Genomic DNA, 14,414 nt, shown 5'->3' with positions numbered 1-14,414 from the left:
TGCCAATTTTATTTTATACATTTTTTTTTATTATTTTACACCACGTGTCAGAGACGAAAGAAATGTCGGTTATTCGATTGGTCCAGTACATTTGTTGTAATTGACAATAAAGCTGACTTTGACTTTTGACTTTTTGGTATACAAGCACTCTGGCGATTTTGACAGATTGGGGGGGAAATATGGTCCAATCTGGCAACCCCGCAGGACGCGGTCCCACAGGAACCATTCGATGAGTGCAGCTGTTTATATCCGACTACTTCCGGGGTGTGTGTAGCTCCGCTGCTAACATTAGCCGTGACAACCGATACTTTACCCCACAGTCTCCTGTAGTGTGGTAAGAAACATACATACCGTAGAACAGTGCCACCGAGTCAGAGATGTGAATTCTTAAGATAGTTTGTGTATTTGGTGACTGTAAAATGATTATCTAACCAGCCGATGGTAGCATTTAAAACGCAATGTTTAGTCATGTAGGCGTTAGCCGCCGGAGTTTTAGCCCCGGATTCAGCGCCTGTTCGGCGGCCGACTCCGTGTCGGTGACCCGGGGTCCGCCGCCGAGACACGGGGCACATTATCACCGGGCTTTATCACAGTGGAGCCCTTTCGGGCTGTTTGCGGTGTTTTGTTCGTGGTATCTCGGACGTCGGTGGTGACCGTACCCTAGTGGCATGCTGTACCGTACGCGTTAGCAGGCCTGGCTGCTGTGCGTTAAACCGCATCACCTACATTCTACATTCTGTCTGGAGGTATAGGATTATATGCAAATAGTGACACTGTGTACTTCTGCTTCTAGCAGGATCACAGATCGCCAGCACAGAATGGGTAAGTTGAATCATTATTTATATTATGATGCATTTGTTGTATAACCTAGTTTTCGTAATTGGAAACTGTGCCCATTCCCACTCACTATGCGGAGATTCCCACATAGACACTCCGCATAAGTCATTTATTTGGAAGCGCCTGCAATTCTATCTTGGCAAACGCTAGATTACATGAAAGGAATTCGTTGATTGTTCGACAATGGGCGGAACTTTCATTCTTGCTATACAGAGTGGTTGTAATGTGACCTGTACGCCACTCAACACTCTCCTTGTGTCTGACAGATGGCGAAGAGAAAACCTATGGCGGCTGCGAAGGCCCAGATGCCATGTATGTGAAGTTGATATCTTCTGATGGCCACGAATTTATTGTAAAAAGAGAACACGCATTGACATCCGGAACCATCAAAGCTATGTTGAGTGGACCAGGTGAGGATAACCAATGTTTATTTGTGAGCTGTGTTCGCTAAACATTTATTTCTATGTCATGCTGTTCTAAAACGGTTTAGAATACTTGGGAGAAGACTTGTTTCCTAACTATCGTGCATTAAATGTCTCGGATGGTGAGGAATCTTATTTGACGAACCTACAATGGAATATTTTGTAGTAAATGTTCACTTCCTATGCAGGTCAATTTGCTGAGAATGAAACCAATGAAGTGAACTTCAGGGAGATCCCATCCCATGTGCTGTCAAAGGTCTGCATGTATTTCACTTACAAGGTCCGCTACACCAACAGCTCCACGGAAATACCCGAATTTCCCATCGCTCCAGAGATCGCACTGGAACTGCTCATGGCTGCAAACTTCTTGGATTGTTAGAACGATACACGATGTAGCTGCTTAAAACATTTTTAGATTATTTTGACTATTTAACTTGTTTTGCAATGTTCAACCTATACACAATTGATCTGTATTTCTCATATGAAATTTAAAGATTTTCTTTTTGCACTCGATGGTTTCCTCATTTTATTGATAGAAATGCATTTCTGATTTTAAACTTTAATGACGGAGATCGCAGTTTGCGCCACTTGCCCCATAATGTGACAAGAAGAAAAATGGTTTCACCAAATGCATAATTTCTCATCTGCTGAATTTCCCTCTAGGGATTATTAAAGGTTAATCTTATCTCGTCTCCAAATAAAGCCTTTTCTGGTGAGTGCTTTGGTGCTAATGCAACCTTGATAGATCTGCTGGACTTTGACTCTACATACACGGCTTCTTTGATTTCTGAAACCCATCACATGCCTCTTTAGACTGATCTCGCATAGATACACAAATTTGCCTTTTCTTTTGTGATTGCAAGAATAGAGACGATATAATTGTCAAACTCATGCTCCATAGGTGCATGTATATGGGTTGGCTAAATGTAAGGGACTGCCATAAATATTAATCTGGAAGATTTAGTTTGTTTAGAGCCTGTTGGAAAACACATTTTTGGCACATTAAACAGATCTGGTTGTCCTAGTGAATGGAATATCTATCCCAAAATAAAGAGGCTTCTTTCTTCATCTGGTTCTTCAACCAGTTCACTCCTAGAAGTGTAATGAAAATATGCTCATCATATAAATTTTAACTCCACACAGACGTTGCTCTTTATTGGTGGCCTGTTGGGGACAGGTCTCTTCTTTAGTATTTTGTTGGAAGTTATTCATCTGAATGTGCTTGTAACTAGGCCTACCAGCATTCACCTTTTCAGACATCACAAGATCAATCGGTTCTTTTTTTCACGACGGGTGATAATGCTTGATTGACTTCCTTTCAAGACTCGGTAACACATGCGCTGACGTACTCGGACCATACAAATCAAGGGCATCAACTCCACATGCAATTGTATTGATATAAACACATGCAATTGTGTTGAATAAAATGAAAAACTTGTACTACTTTGTTTATTGATATTTTATTTTTTGTTTTGTTTTATTTGGTAAAACACTTTCTCTTTTAATAATTGCACAATGGAAATTGTTTGTCCACATGAAAGTCACGCCATTACATTGCATATTTGCATGCCGAAATGAATCTTGTAAAAAGCACAAAATAGAAATTGGTCAATACATATTTATATAATAATAATAAATGAAATTTATATAGCGCTTAATATGGTACTCTAAGACGCTTTACATATTGCCCTATCAAAACTATGTAAGACAGACTAGGAATAAAAGAAAAACAGGTTAAACATGAAGAATAAGGTTAGGTGGGGAAGGCTAGTGTGAAAAGGTATGTTTTGAGGGCAGATTTGAAAGAAGAGAGGGTTGGAGAGACTTTGATGTGGGAGGGGAGTGAATTCCAAAGGGTGGGGGCCAGAGGTGTCGTCAGCCCCTTTTTACTGGGGCACGTGCCCCAGTAAAAGTCTCCAGTGCCCCAGTAAAATTCCATTGATCATTATTAAATTCATCTGCAGAAGCGCCGCTCTCGCTATGGAATCGGCAGGATTCATCAAGTGCATCTCCTGCTGCCTCGGGAGTCTTCAGTCGAGCCTGCCTCTTACCAGCCAATCAAAAAACGAAAGGGGCTACATAAAAGCCAATCAGAAAATAGCCCTATTGTATCTGGGTAAGATTTAACGCAACAACCAATGAAAAAAATCAGTTATTTACGGATTCGTCCACGTGACTCTTCTGAAAGTGTGTAAAGTATGACCAAGTGTTTCTTTCTGTTCAATAGTCTAGATAGAACTTTATCAATCCCCTGTAGGAGAAATTTGTTAATAAAACAATAATGGTAAAAAAAATAAGGAATCTCCCACTTCCGGCTTCCATGAAAGAGAACCATACTAATTCACACAATAGCGTTGATGCAAATCTAGCATTAAAGGTTAATTTAAGGAAGTTCTCTCCAGTCACGCTGAAACTAGTTTGCTAGTAGTAGCGCTTTAATTTGCAGTGTAAGAGAATTCTGGGAAATCTGAATGCTGACAAAATTCTCAGAATTCTGACACTGCAATTTATTTGCACGCTACGACTAGTGAACTACTTTAAAAAAAAAACTCGACACTGCGACCAGGCGACAAATGACTGGTGAGAACCTTCTTAAATGAACCTTTCACAATTCAGAGTTTATTAGCCTATTCGATTTCTGAATTAAAATTCTTGTGATGAATAATCTACATTTGTACAGTCGATGTGCAGCACTTTAATTCCCGTCAACTATGTTTTCTAACACCAGCATTTCCACAACTATGCTCATGTTCGTGACTGCTATACAAAACCATTTATAGTGCATCTATTTTTCTGCTGGGTAGTGATAGTCGCCCTAAATGCAGCTTTAATTTGGGCTCTGATTCTGAATAAATGCCGCTGCGACTGTGTGAATAAATAAAGGGAACTGAAATCTAAAGAAGACACGTGGTTTTGATGTACCGTGAATTCCAGCTGAAAGTGGAACATTGCTGCCATCAGGGGAAATTAATGTAACCTAGGCATATTGTAAGTAGCTTTCAATTCCTTGTTTTTTTGTTGATCATGTTTCGTTGGAAACCACGGGAGCTGGAAAAAGCCCAGAGTAACTCATCTCCTTTTTTAACGTTACAACAAATTCACAACTTGTTTGACACAAACAAAGACAACTTGATTGCTGTTAAAGAATGTTGCCCACATAATTAGCACCAGTTTTCAATACTGAGCGTCTGTGGCCTGTAGTTTTAACACACACACACACACACACACACACACACACACACACACACACGGAAAATGAATAATGAATGAAAAATTGTCTGTCTTCAAAACTTGAGGAAGTTTTAGACAAAAACTTCCTTAACACAAAAAAGGAAATTATGGATATACAGGGTGTTTTTAACATACTGGATCCAACAATGATCCCAACATTGACACAGATAATTCAGATCATTGCACTCACAATTCCTGTAAACAGTTGTAGTTGTGAGCGATCTTTCAGTGTGTCGAGAAGGCTCCACACCTGGCTTAGGTCAACCATGGGGCAAGGAAGGCTTCACCAACTTTCTCTTTTGTCCATTGAAAAGGAGCAACTATGCAAAGTGAGTCAAAGCCACGTTATTGACCGCTTTGCCACCATGAAGGCGCGGCGATACAGCTTAATAGTGAAAAAATAATCATTTAAAAAGGCTCTATGCAGTAGTGTATGGCCTTATTTAGTTTAATTTAAGAGCTTTGATGGTTCTATAACATTTTCCAGGTTGATTGGTAGCAATGAGCCACCTCACCTTAAGTCAGAAATTCTATTAGTTTTAAACCTTGTTTCTTGCCTTTTTAGTACATGTCGTTCTGGCAAAATTATGCTGTTTCCACACAGCTTCTAAATAAATATAGATGTGTAGACTTCTCCTGATAAAGAGGTGAAGGTCATAAAGAGACTTTTTGTTTATTTGTCAGTTACCTTATTTGTAAATCTTTGAGATGTGTATGTGTTTAAATAAATATAATTGTACGGTACTCATGAATCCATCTTTGCGTCTTTACCTTTACCAGTGCTTTAATATAGCCTACAGTATGACAGTGACAACAATTTTGAAGCTCGTACATACCCTTCTGTATCCATATATTTCATATTGTGCACACGTAAAAAAAAAAAATGTTGGTAGTTGGGGGCCTGTGCCCCAGTAAAACTCTAGGTCTAGCAACGCCCCTGGTGGGGGCAGCAACTGAGAAGGCCCGATCACCCCAAGTCCGTCGAACTTGTAGCAGGTTGGCAGAATTGGACCTGAGGAATCGGGAGGGGGCGTGGTGATGGAGGAGGTCGGCAAGGTAGGGGGGGGCTAGGCTGTTGAGGGCCTTGTAGGTGATGAGTAAGATTTTGTAGTTGATTCTGTGTTTAATTGGAAGCCAATGGAGTTCACGGAGGACAGGTGTGATGTGTTCTCTGGAGCGCATGCGAGACGACAGAGAATCTTCTCTTTAAATTAAACACAAATGATCCAGTTGGCTGGTTTGTTTTGTTCTGTCAGAATAAACAACCCGGCCCCCACTTGACAACAGTGTGACGTAATGGAGTGAAGTGACGCGGTGACGTGACGCAGTGACGTGCAGCTGGCGTCGCTGTGCCCTGATGCAGGGGGGTTTCCATCATGGCGTCGATGCAGGTAAGTCCACAGCTGACAGCGATCCTATTTATTTTAAATCACCCGGCCGATTCGATTCCCATCGCGGACGCCAGACGGACCTTCTTAACCTGCGTTCTAACATACACGTTTAGAAGCGATCCCGACGAAATAAGAAGGTTGTCTGGGATGTAAACCAGTGAGTTTACCCGATGGCTATGGGCTAAAAGCCTAGCATGACCACAGAACCACGGCGAGCTAATGCTACTCCCAACCTGAGGAAAGCCCTACGGTGTCTTTTACAAGGACATTTCATCATAAAGTTGTACAATAATACGCACAGGGTCGGGATTACAAGTGTTATTCATCATGGTTCGTGTCGTGGTGTGTGTCTCGTAACGTGTTATTCGACCAGTGGTGAATATTGATGTTAGCTGGTAGCACTAGAGGTTAGCCTCTGACAACACAGTGCGCAGATTGGACAACTCCAGGTTCTAGGTGAAGAGGAGCATCGATGGCTTTACTCGAAATCAGAGATGACCTGTGTCAGGGAAATGTCTCTTAGACTGTCACCCAAACAGAACATGCTGTTTTAAGGTTAATCGAATTCAAACCGATGATCTGAATGATCCTGTTCTGTCGGGAAGCTTAAGCCTCCCGACCAACATAGTCTGCTGCCTGGATCTCTGTAGGGGTGCCCTTTTAATGCGTTTAAAATAACATTACACCGAAATTACATGACATACATGTACACGCGACGATGGGTCGATGCCTCGGTAGTCGTTCCGCGCTTATGGACATTGGAGTAGGTTTGTTTACAAAGTGGTGGTGTGGTGAACGGGGTGATCCTGAGTTCAGTGGAAGCCAGCTAGGACTTGCCTTAGGCTTGTATTTGGAGCGTGACTTCATCTCCCATCTATGTTTGTTTTCAACAGAAAAGGCTACAAAAGGAACTATTAGCTCTGCAAAATGATCCACCTCCTGGGATGACGCTCAACGAAAAAAGCGTACAGAATACCATCACACAGTAAGTAATCCTCTGCATGTGGACAAAGCAAGCAATGGTTAGCTGCCCACAAGGTCCAAAATTAACTTACTGACTAAGCAATTGTTTTAATATGTAACCCTGACTTTTGAACCTGTGCCAAATAATCAAGTCTATCCCTCATTATCTGAGGCTGGGGATAATTTTGGACCCTGGATACCCAAATATTTAATATTACAATATCATGTGGAGTGCATTTAAATTGTAGGGAGTCAGCCGTAAAGATGACAATTTTGAGTTAAATAAAGGGCTCTATTGTTGACGGTTTTGGATGCGTGTCCAAATATAGCAAAGTTGTGTAGTAGTAGTAGGCGGAGGTTTTTAATGTAGATTTACTTGGACAACTTCACTTTTGAAGCCTTGACTTACGAGGAGGAATTGGGGTCATTCCAGTCATGGCCGCTCTACGCCTTCGGTGTCACTAGTCATCCTTATTAAATATTTATCTTGACCTGCTGGAGGCTAGTGTAGCAAAGAAGTAAGCCAACCTCTCCATTTGTCTCCCTGTGTCTCTGTCCCATCTCCAAAACAAAAAGTTATAAAACAATTCCTGTGAAATTGTCATTGATTTGCAGGTGTGCTGCTTTTCTGAATTTGCACTGTTAATTTGATATTGTTTCAGGTTTATTAACATCTTTTAAAAACATTGTTAGCCGTTGGAGCTGAAAATGTGTTGTATGGGTTTCTTAGACTCTGAATAACAAAGTCAAGGCTCTCAGGATTGTTTTTACAACGAGCACGGTGCGTTGAAGTTGATTTACTGTGAACTTCTTGACCAGTTCAACTGGTTTTGTCTTCCTTGCATATCTTTATTCTCAAGTGCCAATTGTCAGTCTTACTGTGGCATTATTGGAAGGTTTTCTTTCAATATAGCAGTACCATCTTAAAGCTTACATTTTCTTTTCAATATTTTTTTTTTATGGCTCATCTTTTGTCAAAACGTTTGTCGTGACGAGACCTTTTTAATGCTGCTTTCATTCTGGTCAGCTCTAGTCTGTGAAATGAATATAAATTGTATCTTAACAAAGAGGCAGATTAGGCCCAATCAACAGCCAAACCTGACCTGATCTTGGAACAAAAGGCTAATCTTAATCCAATATTCTGGTTGGATGAACATTGTCAATCTGTTCACAACAGTTTGCCATCCTCTCCCTATCTGTGATTGGTCCAAATATCCCATGGCCCTAGTTTATCGCTTGACAGTTGACAAGCTATGCAATAATTACATTTCAAAGCTGTCACTATTGGGACCGTTTAAAAATGTGGCACATGAGCTTGTAAATGATTAGGTAAGATGTTGCAGTCCGTTAACTTTAGGTGTAATATTGGAAAGGGTTACAGTTAGGTATTCCGTTTGGACAGGCTGTGGTTCTCACAAGACGGGGGCCGTACCTTCAAACCCAATGGAGGTTCGGGGTCAGGCCTTTATTTTCCTCAATGTTCTGTTCTTGCATAGTTGGGGCCAGAGACTCCTAATCAATCATTTCAACCAACAGACTCTGCTGTCAGCACTGCCTTTTTTTTTTAAAAACGTTTGGTTTGTAGTTTAAGTCCAAATGTGATGGATGGGACGATCATTATGCCAGTAGCACTTGCAGTAAAATAACTGGGATCCCTTCCAAGATAAGGTTAGAAAAAATCTAAGTTCCAGAGCGGCAGATTTCAGTAGTGGAGTTTGAGTTAATTTAAACTGGGCTTTAAACTCACACTGATTATGAACTCAATTATGGACCGCGACCAGTATTGCGACGGTGGCATAAATATACCTGAGGTCATTTTCCGTTGTGGGATCATGCACTGGGACAGCCGAGTTAACTGAGTGGTTTCGCTCAACATTACCTTTATGCTTGCCTTTCGTTTAGTGAACCAATTTCTCTGTGGGACACTGGGGAAACGTCTGTGTGATTTTTTGGGAGATGTTTCCTGAAGTGTTTTTCTGTGTAGTGGATAGGGTCTGACACGGCCTCGGCAGCTCGCCTCAGCAGCTCGCCTCAGCAATGATATCTCTCTCTGAGCTCTCCTTCTGCTCCCAGGACAGCTTCCCTCCCACAGTGTCACCATAGCACTCTGACACTGAGTCCACAGGCTCAGTGATATGTTCAGATTCTGACATGACTAAATGGTGAAGGGCCTCACAGTTAATGTGAGAGGGGGGAAATAAATAAAGAATCTAAAAAGATGAGTTCCACTGAATGTAAATGCTCTTTTATCTGGAACGTGAGCCTAGCTGTAATTAGGTCAGAACATTTCGTTTTTTACCCTCAATGTTCAGGTTTATGTTTCCCACTATATTCCGTTTTGTCCTAAACAACCTCGATGACTGGCTAGGATTGTGTGCGGCCATTATCGGTGCTGGGCTTTGCCCTTCTACAGTGTAGAAGGGCCCTTCTGCTGTGGTTCACCTGTGTGTTCAGCTGTGTGTCCTGTCCACCTATGTGTTTGAGAAACACTAAACACTGGCTTTAACAGTTTTGTTTTGGTCCACAGTGTCCTTGTTTGGCTTTCATTGATTAAATGCCAACTGTCATATTGGTGTTGCTATTATTCCAAAATTTGATTTTAAGGGAGGGAAAAGAGGATCGAAGCCCAATAAGTGGAGCTGTGGCCACACCACACCGATCCCTTACACTGGGAGATGTTTGATGGGCAAAACTAGAAAAACGTTGCTTTGGAGTATGTCCACTGCTTGATTTTTTTGCAGGGAGGCCTGAATATATACCGTACTTAGATAAAAGGATGTTCGGGATTCGATAAAGCTTTCTTTATCAAGAAGTCAGAATACATTCTAGGGTCAATATTCTTCTGAATGTTTACTGATCAGGTTTGTTTGATAGACTAACAATGAGGCCCGGCTTGACGTTCCTTCTTCCCTCTCCAAGGTGGATCGTAGATATGGAAGGAGCCTCCGGCACACTCTATGAAGGAGAGAAATTCCAGCTGCTTTTCAAATTCAGTAGTCGATATCCATTTGATTCACCTCAGGTAAGTGTGTGTGTGTGTGTGTGTGTGTGTGTGTGTGTGTGTGTGTGTGTGTGTGTGTGTGTGTGTGTGTGTGTGTGTGTGTGTGTGTGTGTGTGTGTGTGTGTGTGTGTGTGTGTGTGTGTGTGTGTATCCTCTGCCGTAGTGGTTGAACCTCTAAATGCCTCAACTGTGCACATAAACGTAAACACTCCCAACTCTCCTGTGTGAAGGTCAGCCACCCCCCCCCCCCTACCAATATGTTATCGAATAACCGCAGACATATCTTTATTTTCTATATTCCTGTGTTTGATATCACTCAAAGTAGGGCTGGGCGGTTTATCGAATTTGATCGCGATTTCGATTTTAGCGTCGAACGATCACAAAATTAACAATCGTTTTTGTGTTTTTTTTTATGTTTTATAGAAGGGCAGAACAGCTGGATTTATCTGTATATTATATATTATACGTTTTTTTTGGGAGAGACATGCTGAATAAATACATGTTTTCAAACTCAAAAATAATCGTGATTATGATTTTTCCCATAATGGAGCAGCCCTAACTCACAGGCCCCCGAGGACTCTCAGGCCATTGCTCGGCTATCAGCCCGTCTGTCTGATTTCCAACATCGCAGCAGGGGTACGCCATATGTTTGCTACCATGGTTACATGATAGTGTAAAAATAAGACATCCACGCCTCGCGGACCCCATCACAGTAGGAGGAGCCGCGTTGCAGTCGCGTGCGCCGTCCCCTACAGCCGGGCCCTCTCCCACTCAGTTATCTGATGACAGTAGTGCGGTCCTTCAGTCCTGATGGCCCAGAGCACATGAATCACCTCCGCCCCGGGACTCTGGAACATGGATCACTACATGGTGACTGACCGCAGCTCAGAGCCGCCAGTACATTAGAGGGGACAGGCTGAAATACCGAGCCCTTATTCAGATACAGCCTGGTATGAACCAGCCTCGGTAAACAGTGGAACACGGTAGAGTGCACGGTACTACCTTGGTCTCTACACCCCCCCCCCAACCCCCTCTGGCCACCATTGAAGATTATTAGTCAACCCACTCAAATAGCCTGGGCTATTTCGGGAGTGTAGCCTCTCTGTGTGTGTGTGTGTGTGTGTGTGTGTGTGTGTGTGTGTGTGTGTGTGTGTGTGTGTGTGTGTGTGTGTGTGTGTGTGTGTGTGTGTGTGTGTGTGTGTGTGTGTGTGTGTGTGTGTGTGTGTGTGAGATGACTCATAGCTTTTTTTTGTATTTTGGGAACTAGGTGTACATTCCTGTGCTTAGTATCCATTCACTCTCTTGTTAAACTCCTCTTATTTAACTCTTATTCTCTGACAGCCCCTGCCCAACAGTCCGTGTTACGCTTAATTTCCTTTTACATTCAACAAGATGTATGTTATATTCCCACGTTAATAAAAATAAATATCAAATAATAATAAAATAAATCATGGAGCTGAATCAGAATGTACACACCATTTTGGTTTCAAAAACCTTTGATTGTAATGAAGGTTGATTTTGTTGTAGGACGTGGCGGAGGTTATAGCCTCTTTGCATCCATAGTGGTAAACTACATTCATGTATCTATAATTATTGCTATCCATCATATTTACAATAGCAGTCGGCGCTAGCAGCCAATGTTCAGTTGCACTGCACATACATGAATATAGGTTGCTTTTGAAAACAAAATGATGGACTTTAACTATGCCCTCTCATGTTTGAGATCCTCCCATCCAATAATAGCACTAAATTGTTTTGTTTTTTTGTTGTGTGTTTGTTTGCCCACATTAAGACCGTGTTTCCAAGAAAAGCCATGTGGCAGCTTAATGGTGCAGCTCATTGATTGACGTTTCTTCCTTAGGTCATGTTCACAGGAGAGAATATACCTGTCCACCCTCATGTGTACAGCAACGGGCACATCTGCCTGTCTATTCTTACAGAAGACTGGTCACCAGCGCTCTCCGTGCAATCAGTTTGTCTAAGTATAATCAGCATGTTGTCCAGCTGTAAAGAAAAGGTAAGGGACCCAAAGCGGCGCTGTGGGGAACACCTTTGATGATTCCTGGCAGATCTGTTGTTTTGTTGATGTGAGTGTTTGGGAAGGTTGAAGAGCTGCCTTTCTAAAAACTTGTCTGTGTTTCTTCTATAGAGACGGCCGCCGGATAACTCCTTTTATGTAAGAACTTGTAACAAAAATCCAAAGAAAACAAAATGGTGGTATCATGGTGAGTAAATCATTGATCCAAATGCAAACCTATAAGTAACTTATAAGCAGCGGTAATCTAAACCTTTTTGTTTGTCTTTCTTCACAGATGATACATGCTAATGTAAACAAAACCCTTTGTAATAATCCTAGAAGAAAAGTCCTACTGACCTACAAAGAAAAAAAAGAAGCACTTTTTAATCATTCAGTCTTTGAACTCTGACCTTTGACTGGAGAGGTGGACTCCAAGCGCTGGACTCTCTTGACTGCATTTCCCGCCATGGGCAGTTGGATGCATGTTTTAGCTGGTTGTAATATATAGAGGAAAAAAAAAAAGGAACGTTTATATGCACCCCGGTGGAAGGTTCTTTGCAAAAAGATGGTAATGCAGCCAGCAAGGTGGAGTGGGAGTGAGATTATTATAATTCCTGTTTTAAGATTTTTCTTGTTACTTTTTGTATGTTTGTGTATGGGTTCTTTTTTTCCTTTTTTCTTTGTGCAATAACAAACGATGGATGCATGCTTGGGCCTACAACAAGAAATCCAAATCTAATCATTTTGCAGACAGGATCTGACTATCGTATCTCCAAGAAATGTTTTTCATCATTTTCTTTTACTGCTTTTTGATTATATGCACTGTGAAATTATGTCGAAGACAAGGCACACAAGTTGTAGATTTTATTCAGTTTACAGCGACACTTTAAGCTGCCTCAGTTCCACTCTCAAAAAAATGTTTAGAACAAACTCAATCATGAGTATGTTCTAAGTTTTTGCCCTCTCCAACCAAATCAAGATTCCGATCGCAGCCCGTTGTCCGACAAAACAATGTTGGTAACACTATGATATAAGTGCAAATACGAAGCACACGTCCCCTGTGCCCTTCAAAGAGATAGAGGCTGAACTCATGCAAACGTTCAGTGGTCCAGCATACAAGATCTGCAGCAACACCACCTTCCATGTACTGAATGTCTATAAGAGAACATGGTCACTTGAATATTTTTTTTATTTTTTATGCTACTTTTGGTTTTCTAAGATTTACTGCTTTAATCTTCTGAATTGTCTTTTTGACTTTAGATAATTTTCCTTTTACGTTCCTTTTTGGTTTTGTTTTAATGCTACTACTATATTGGGATGGTGGGGGAGGGCCATGGTGTTTTTGAGGGCTCCGTAAAGTTTTGAATTGCTTATTTATGTTATTTAATTTATGATCAGTTTTGATCTCCAGAATGGTAGTGAGTGGTAAGAGTAGTCGGTAGGAATCTCTAAAGGCTCTGCTTTCCATGATTTCCGCCTGGTCAGAGAGATGGCTCAGGTACTTTTTTCAATAAAGAGATCACCTCAAAAAAGATTCCTATCAGATATTTTGAAGTTAAATATATTTTCACCCAAAGAGACTGTTACATTGTAAAATTCTAACATGTCTGAAACTATTTTGTGTGTGTGTATATAAGTCTCTAGGTTGTCTTATGTGACATTAAGTTATATTTGACTAGCAGAATAGCGTGGTTTTGATTCCTTTTGAAATATAAGTCACATCTCTTAATTAGGTGTGCAGCCATTGCTGTTTTAATAAAAAAAAATGACCCATAGTTTTTCTGAGGTGATGCATGCTAATTTAACCTACTTATTTAATTTGATTCTTTCTGGCACAAGATATTGCAAGAACCATGACTATGGAGAGTACATGGTAGATCCTGTAGTGGCTGAACGCTGCAGTGGATGTATACGGCTCTTTCATTCAAACTGAAGTCACTCCATTCCTTTATAGTCCTTCATCGGGGAATACTTGAACTGTTTCATCTTGGGTTGTTTTGTTTTAACTGCTATTATCTTTCCTGGGTCTAGTTCAATTGAATCTTCAATGCATCTTGAGTGAATGTGATAGAAAAACGGTAGAGAGGGGATGACCATGATGCTATCCTAAAAACTATATTGATAACCTAGATTTCTATTTAACCAATGACTTGTTTTGTATTAGCTTCATTAGTAGTGCTCTCAATGCGGTTTAGGGTGTGCTGTGAGAAATGGCGACGGGGATGTAATGATTGTAAATACAGTCACAGTGGCATTAGAGGGGCAGGGATGCAACAAGTTTCTGTTCAATGAGCGTATAGATCCATGGAGATTACATTTTTGTTAGAAAGTTGACAAGGGTCCATCTGTCTCTTGTCATTTCCACCACCAAATAATCCAGTACCCCTCTTCTATCCCCCCCCCCACACACACACACACACACACACACACACACATACACCCATTTCACTGTAGTTTGGATTCTTAGCTTGCTGCTTGTAGTGAGTGATCAACACTAATGGGGATGTGTTATTTACGTTTGTTTTTTTGGGATGTGCAAGTTCCATGTTATA

The 14,414-nt window shown here is 41.2% G+C and overlaps 2 protein-coding genes across 3 annotated transcripts; both read left to right on the top strand.

The window, feature by feature from the left end:
• The first annotated feature begins 204 nt into the window (after window positions 1–204).
• On the top strand, window positions 205–1,767 carry LOC132452368 (elongin-C). Of its 2 annotated transcripts, none has more exons than XM_060044954.1 (4): window positions 205–334; window positions 794–822; window positions 1,104–1,247; window positions 1,448–1,767. In XM_060044954.1, the coding sequence occupies exons 2-4, from the start codon at window positions 819–821 to the stop codon at window positions 1,636–1,638; spliced, it is 339 nt and encodes a 112-aa protein (XP_059900937.1). In that variant the 5' UTR covers window positions 205–334; window positions 794–818; the 3' UTR covers window positions 1,639–1,767. The 2 variants fall into 2 exon arrangements, with proteins under 2 accessions (XP_059900937.1, XP_059900938.1); XM_060044955.1 differs by having other exon boundaries at window positions 220–334; window positions 797–822.
• A 3,972-nt stretch (window positions 1,768–5,739) lies between these two features.
• Window positions 5,740–12,426, top strand: ube2wb (ubiquitin conjugating enzyme E2 Wb). The gene is made up of 6 exons (XM_060044783.1): window positions 5,740–5,881; window positions 6,775–6,866; window positions 9,764–9,866; window positions 11,707–11,862; window positions 11,995–12,070; window positions 12,158–12,426. Exons 1-6 carry the CDS (start codon window positions 5,867–5,869, stop codon window positions 12,169–12,171), a joined length of 456 nt encoding a protein of 151 aa, XP_059900766.1. The 5' UTR covers window positions 5,740–5,866; the 3' UTR covers window positions 12,172–12,426.
• Window positions 12,427–14,414: the final 1,988 nt, after the last annotated feature.

Source organism: Gadus macrocephalus, chromosome 23 (assembly GCF_031168955.1).
Source record: "Gadus macrocephalus chromosome 23, ASM3116895v1".
NCBI lineage: Eukaryota > Metazoa > Chordata > Actinopteri > Gadiformes > Gadidae > Gadus > Gadus macrocephalus.
This window is presented reverse-complemented; position numbering and strand designations above follow the sequence as displayed.

Excerpts from the sequence above, each read along its gene's own strand:
- LOC132452368 (XM_060044954.1), top strand. Across the intron at positions 1,248-1,447 it reads AGCTATGTTGAGTGGACCAG|GTCAATTTGCTGAGAATGAA; the intron begins GTGAGGATAACC and ends CTTCCTATGCAG.
- ube2wb (XM_060044783.1), top strand. Across the intron at positions 9,867-11,706 it reads ATCCATTTGATTCACCTCAG|GTCATGTTCACAGGAGAGAA; the intron begins GTAAGTGTGTGT and ends TTTCTTCCTTAG. Across the intron at positions 11,863-11,994 it reads TGTCCAGCTGTAAAGAAAAG|AGACGGCCGCCGGATAACTC; the intron begins GTAAGGGACCCA and ends TTTCTTCTATAG.